The 7,091-nt window shown below is 30.8% G+C and overlaps 1 protein-coding gene across 1 annotated transcript; it reads left to right on the top strand.

Moving 5' to 3' along the window:
* Positions 1-339: 339 nt before the first annotated feature.
* Positions 340-5,413, top strand: LOC145592371 (uncharacterized). The gene is made up of 4 exons (XM_081648817.1): positions 340-762; positions 2,306-2,359; positions 4,625-4,684; positions 5,127-5,413. The coding sequence occupies exons 1-4, from the start codon at positions 454-456 to the stop codon at positions 5,256-5,258; spliced, it is 555 nt and encodes a 184-aa protein (XP_081504943.1). The 5' UTR covers positions 340-453; the 3' UTR covers positions 5,259-5,413.
* The last annotated feature ends 1,678 nt before the right edge of the window (positions 5,414-7,091 follow it).

The following is a 7,091-nucleotide window of genomic DNA, read 5'->3' as shown; positions in this document are numbered from 1 at the left end:
ACAACTCTACCAAAATAATTTTAGTACATGTAAATAATAAAAAGATTAATTAGTGTTATAAAAAATAAAACAAAAATTTAAGGCCCGTTAGCCCGTGGGCAAGCCCGGCCCATTTAATAAGCGGGCATGGATAAAGTATCAATCCAGCATAAAAGGGTTTGGATTTGCTACATAAACCCCGTTGGATAAAAAAATAAGTATAAGCTCGACCCGTTACCCGTAAACCCGCAAATGATCACCTCTAATTTCTCCTTATTTTATAACATTTCATATAATTTTCCTAAATCAAAAATTATATGCATATCACAATGTTGTAATTATTAGGAAACGGAGGGTGTAAACGATAAAATCAAAAATAAAACCCAAACCACTCGGTGGATAAACAGAGGATAACCTCTCTTCCATCCAACACTCCACACTCAAACTCCGTACACACTCCGAAACCTTGTAACAATGTCAACAATCTCAGCATTCCGACCATTCACTTCTCCACTTTACAGAACCAACTATCTGAAATCTTCTCCCATAAACCATTGTTCTGCAATTCAATTCCACAAAAATGCAATTTCTTCCCATAATTTCCAGCAATTGAGAATGACCCATAATTCCAAATTAAGGAGGGTAAAATCAGCTGAGGAAGAAGCTCAAATTCCAGAACCAGAAACAGCGGAGACGGCGGCTGTTGCGGGAGAGGAGGCTTCACCTGAGCAAACTGTAGCCATCCCAGTTTCCCCCTCTGATAAGCTGATAATGTTTTTTCAGGTGCATTCAACTTATTATTATTATTATTATTATTATGGTTTATTTTATGGAAAATTTGTTGAAAACCATCTTATAAAAACCAAATTTTGTTGAAAACCATCTTATAAATTTTTTTTGTCAGAGCACACCTGTGTTTAATTCATAAGATGGTTTTCAACAAAATTTGATTTTTATAAGATGGTTTTCAACAAATTTTCCTTATTTTAATGAATAATTTAATTTTAGCTGTTTTGATTGAATTAGGTGACTTAGTTACTGTGTTAATGTTGTTGTGGCAATTGGGTTCTTGTATTTTTATTTTATTTTATTTTTGGCTAATTTGAGAGAATTTGGGGTTTTATTGATGATGTGTTACTGTTCTTGATTATATTTTGCAAAAACTAGTAGAATTATGTATACATTTTTGGTTAAATTGGGTTACATAATTAGAGTGTTAATGTTGTTGTGGCAATTGGGTTCTTGTGTTTTTTTTTTTGGCTAATTTGGGTGAATTTGGGGGTTTTTGGGGGGTTATTGATGACGTGTTACTGTTCTTGATTATATTTTGCAAAATCTAGTTGAATTTTATATACTGTGAAGTTTTCTAGGATATAGATGTTAAAATTATTATGGTATAAGGGTAGTTTCTAGCATAGGGAAGAGAAGGGAGAACATGCCTCAAACCCGAAATTGAGCAGCAACTCTTTGGAGATGGGTAAATTGTGGACTAATTATTGAAAACTTTAGCTTAGTGATAGGATTTTACAGTGGCTTTTATTATAGGCTTAAAGTTTGGTTTTTGTGTACAATAGTAATGTTTGTAAGATATGTAAGTAATGTAACACTTTGTTTTGTAGAATTACTTTTGGCATAGAACAAATTTTATAAGCTACTCTATCATATTTGAAAGATTCTACTTGTAATGTTTTAATAAAGCTATTAAATGTGTGTCCAAATTTTTATTCAAGATGATAGAACAATTGAGATGTGAAGCAATCTTCTCATTTCATGCTCTAGAGTCTAGAGGTAAGAAATGGAATAATTACAATCCGGATGAAAAAGACTCATGCACTGATGTGCTGATATCAGACTAATTTCTGTCTGAAATTATGGTTCAAAACAAAATATTTTGGTTGTTTTAGAATTATTTATGTTAGTTGGATACTTGGATTGATGATTCTCACATAATACAATAAGAGTTTAGAAGATATGATTCGACCACAACAATTCATTGATGTGATTTTTCCATTAATTTTCCTTCGCTTTGGCAAAAGATGGTTTGTATATAATTAATCTAATATCAATATGTGACAATCATTGGCAGTAGATTCAGATGGGTTTCTTTTCATCTCAATTTAAGCTTTCTATCAATATCATGAAATTGTTCATCTTTTTAAGTGTTGGCATCTTTCAGACTTATGGTAGAACTTTGTAATTGTATACTTGCCTGTGATTTAAATGCATTATTATACTTTCGATTGTTCCTTTACTCTTGATGTCAATCTTGCTATTTTCAATTTTGTAAACTTTCATTTCTGTTTTACTAATTCTACCACTACTGTAGGCAGAAGGAACGTTGACAGATTCAGCTATTCCAAACGTGACTCAAGCATTAGAGGTATCTCTTGATATCTCTCTTTAAATACATTTTGGTTAGGTTCATCCCAATAGATAAGTATTCGTATTTTCATCCTAAAATGCTTTTAATAAAATTATAATAGTTATTCAAATTCTATAGAATCTAGTATGGAATAAAAATATAGTTGCAGTCATAATTGCGAAAACTAAATAATGATAGTTGTCTACAAATTTAGCTTTTATACTCTCTCCGTTACTTTTTGTTGTTCTCATTAGGAATTTTGGCATAAGATGAAAAAATCTTCTAAATTATTCTCAATATTTAAAACATAATATATTGTTATAGTTTTTTTAATTAATATGCAAATAAGAATATTTATAGTTGAAGTAACACATTGAAAAACCCACACAATCAAAATGGGAAGAGCTTTAAAGCACGGAGGAGTAACTTTTTATGTTGAATTTTAAATTTTTGTAGATGTTATAGCCATACGTTATAATTTTATTATTATACTAATATTCATGAATCCATGACCATACATCACTAATTCCGTTAAAATAATGTCACATCATGTAAATATTTTATTATATTCAAATATTGTAGGTAAAAGTCCAATAAAATTATAGTATATCAATATCAATTAAATTTGAATGTATCATTACCATTGATTTCTCGGCAAGTATGGTACAAATAATTCAATTATTAGAAAATTAATAGAAATTTTTAAAAACATATTGATCACATTACTTTAAAAAGAAAAATAAAAAATAAAATAAAAACTAATTTTTTTTTTCTTATCCGAAACAAAAATTCTCAATTTTTTTTTTTTTTTTTCAATTTAAAATATTAACATTTCATGTCGTCAATCAATTATATTTAGATTCAACCACACTCATTTTCTTTTTATCATTTGAAAGTATTTGCCTTTGAAATTATTTGCTCATTTGTATTTTAATATTAGAATGTATCAATTAGTTGAGATCACTTATTTTTTTTTTGAAAAAGTTTTTATCATAAATAGGTCTTTTGCCCATTATATATAAGCTTATTTATAATTACTTTTGTTACCGAACACTTTTGTTGAAGTTATAAATAGGTGAAATTGCCATAAGGGTTTTATTTGGATAGGACTACCATGGAATGTCCCGATAAATAAATAAATTATGTAATGTTGTGTTTACATGTATTTTCAACGAATTAGTTTAGCAAAAGCTATTTATATAAATATGAAAATAATATATAGTATTAGGACTCCCTACAATTTTTCTTCCCAAAATAACAGTCTTGTTAATAAGAGTGAGATTTACAAAAAATGAAATAATAAGGTTAAGTTGAATGAAAGTTGGGTTGATTTATAGTAAAGAAAAATGAAATGAATACAGAATTAGATAAAAACGAAATATGCTTTTGTTATTTAGGGACAAGGTTTGCGGGTGCAATTAAACTTTTGTAGTATACGAAGATTTGGAAATTCTATCATAATTGAACCTGAGCCTATCCGAAGGAAAGAGCTACGAAATTCGCAGGGAAGTGTGAACATGAAAAAATGCTCTTGTTTACTATGAATGAGAGTACCATGTGTTGGTTGGTTTTACTAATGAGGGGAAATGGGGAATGCCTATTTATAACCCCTTATGCACCTATGCCTAGAATTTTCTTAATTCTAAAATGTTTCCACCTCTTTAAGGAACTTTCTACACAAGAAGGTTATACACACTTCCACAGAATTTGTACGAAGGAGCAAGGTGTTTATAGAGATTTTTCTTGCTAGAATATAATTTTCGCGCATATTCTCAAAAATTAGCTTGACCTATCATCCTAAACTATAGCTGACCTTCAACATTGAGCCCATTTGAAGCTTGTCTTGAACTGACTTTTTTGTATGCCGATGCCAAAATAAGGCTTTATAGAGGGAGTGTTGCTCCTTGGCAGCCCATTGGCAACCCCAAAGCCCATTGTAGACAGGATAGATGGAATATCTGACAAATGTTAAATTTTTGTTGTATCTCGAATTGAAAGTACATAAGAAATTCGAATTAACTTAGCACCAATTTAATAGCTGTGGTAGATGTAGCGGTTCAGGATAATGGACTGTCATAGTTAACATGCATAATTTATAAAAATTGATTTCATATATAGTTCCATCGTTGGGTAAATTGGGCTATGAATGTCAAGTTGTCGTTTTCAATCTCATCATTTTGTGCTTGCTTCATGTGCAATTGATGAACCCTTAAATAGCATTCATTCTGTTTCATAAATCAGAAATTTATTGTCTTATTATTGTTACAATTTTAAATTTTCCAGGGAGCAGAAGGTGTTTCTAATTTGAAGGTTCAGATTTCTGAGGGCATTGCAAGTGTTGAGGTGAGAAAGAACAGTTTGATCTTAAAAAAATTTGTCAGTTGGCTACTGTGTTGTCTACCTGTTTTGAAACTATCTCAGTGCAATGCAACTATTATGATAGCACCTAACATTAGTTTATACTTAAAAGATATATTTTTTTTACTATATTTAACTTGATCAAGTTCATTATGGCTCTAATTTCTATATGATTGATCATTTCGAACAACTATATCTTTGTGTGCTCTCCTACTGTTGAGAAAGTTCATTTTGTCTGTATGTTTTTTCTTGAAAACTTTTCAGTTTATCTTTTAAGTAATCATACCAATATATTGATTGAATGATTAACAAAATGTTTGTTGCTTATTCTTTGCATGCTTATCGGCCACCATAATAAAAAGAAAAAGGAGCTTTGTTTTTAGTTCTAAATAGTTCTAATGATAATGCAATTGGTATCCTTCTGTAGCTTACGAAGCAGACAACAATTCAAGCTACTGGAGTAGCATCTAGTCTGCTAGAATCTATACAAGGAGCCGGTTTCAAGTTGCAGACATTGAATTTGAGTTTTGAAGATGAAGAGTTGTTAGCTGGGGTGTAAGAAATTGTATATCATTATAGAGAAGAATCTCTAATGTATTTTCTGCCTGTTATATGTGGTTTTTATAACTATTGTATGCTGAGGCACTTTGATTTAAGGTTGTAAACATTGTTTTCCTTGAGAGAAGTAGATTAAATGAATTTTCTTGAAGCAAAGATATGCTCGGTCTCTGTTTTGGCTGAAGTTTAGCTATATACAAACAGAAATTACAGAAAACAAATACTAATCAAACTAGAACTCGTTTCTGGCACTCCAAGAAATAACCTATGGTTCAAAGTCTTCTACGAAAGCAGAATATCCTGTCGTTGCATAGAAGCCTTAGGACTTATTGTACATTTGTACATACATTTTTTTTGTTGAAAGGGTAAGGAAAGATGAAAGAAGCCCATCTTGCAAAGGGAACATCTACCGCCTGTTTGCAAACTGTAGTAGATGGCATTATGGCAACTCTTAACAACTCCTATCTCTTTTTGCCTCAGGTGTTCCTTTGAGATTATTTCATTACGAAAAAATACAAGTTTCTCTCACATGGCATTTTCATAAATCAATAACATCAATACATCATAGGGATTTAATAACAAACACACAAGCTCTCTTATTAATGCTTTCTCACGAATTATGAAGCTAAGGTAGGAGATCAGACAATAAAGAAGATATTTACAGCGAAGATACTTTCCAATACACAAATTGTATAATAGAAAGTACCGAGTATATTATGTACTTAACCACTCATGCACACTTAGGGCTTGTTTGGTTGAATGTAGGAATTGCAAATTCCTTGGAAATTTGATTTTTCATGAAATTGAATTTCCTAGGAAATTCTAAAAAGTGTTTGATTAACCAAGGAAAGTGGAAATTCCCATGGGAAGTTCTACTTACCTAGGTCCCCCTAGGTAATTTACTACCTCCATTTTGTGAGAAGTGAGAATTCATGGGAATTTCTACTTCTCATAAATTTGTCAACCAAATAACTCCAAACAATTTCAATTCCTATGAATTTTAACTTCCCATATTTTTAGTTGTCACCAAACAACACCTTATAAACATTCAGACTAACTAAGACAAAGCCTTATCCTAGTTATCTTCACGCTCTTCAATTCTTGAAGCTTCACTTGGTTGGACATTTTGAATCACTTCTTTCTTGATCTTCATCAAGAATGCTAAAACTCTCCAAAACTCGAATAGTTGTTACTGTACATAACTACATAGAAAACAATTGATAATACAAAGCACAACCAATAGATGTGTTTGTTATCACTTTAAAACCCAAAGAACCCAACAAAAGATTTCTATTTGATTTCATTAAGAGAAGGTATTGAGCCGCACCCAATATTTCGTGCGGCAACAAACATCCCAACAATAACAAACTCAACAATTATCCCAACAACAACAATCACAAGCTCGTGTTAATACCTTTTTATAATTTTGGATTGTAGGAGATTTCCAAGTGAGTGATTTCGTACAGTCGTGGCAATTTTAAGATCGTATTCAAGGTACGTTAGCATACTTGGTATTTATTTGATGATGTAGGAACATGCTAGGCTTTGAATAAGTAATTCCAAATAATATCATGATAGATTTTATTGGAATTTATTATTTGGCTGATGTTGGTGATTAAATTATGAAGCATGGATTATTTGTGATGGATTAATGATTGGAAATAATGAATTTGACATGTTTTATATGAACCACACTTTTATTATTGGCATGATAGTGAGCATGTTTGATTAAACTAAATGTTTAATTTGGTTTGGGATATTGAAAAAGAATTTTATTATGGTTCATATAATTTTTATTAATGCTACAAGAATGGGGAAAGAGCTATTTAAGTGT

Source organism: Chenopodium album, chromosome 18, assembly GCF_948465745.1.
Source record: "Chenopodium album chromosome 18, dcCheAlbu1.1, whole genome shotgun sequence".
NCBI lineage: Eukaryota > Viridiplantae > Streptophyta > Magnoliopsida > Caryophyllales > Amaranthaceae > Chenopodium > Chenopodium album.
The sequence above is the reverse complement of the archived record's forward strand: the minus strand, read 5'-3'. Positions and strand labels throughout refer to the sequence as shown.

Excerpts from the sequence above, each read along its gene's own strand:
- LOC145592371 (XM_081648817.1), top strand. The coding sequence starts at position 454 with ATGTCAACAATCTCAGCATTCCGACCATTCACTTCTCCACTTTACAGA. Across the intron at positions 763-2,305 it reads AGCTGATAATGTTTTTTCAG|GCAGAAGGAACGTTGACAGA; the intron begins GTGCATTCAACT and ends CCACTACTGTAG. Across the intron at positions 4,685-5,126 it reads AGGGCATTGCAAGTGTTGAG|CTTACGAAGCAGACAACAAT; the intron begins GTGAGAAAGAAC and ends ATCCTTCTGTAG.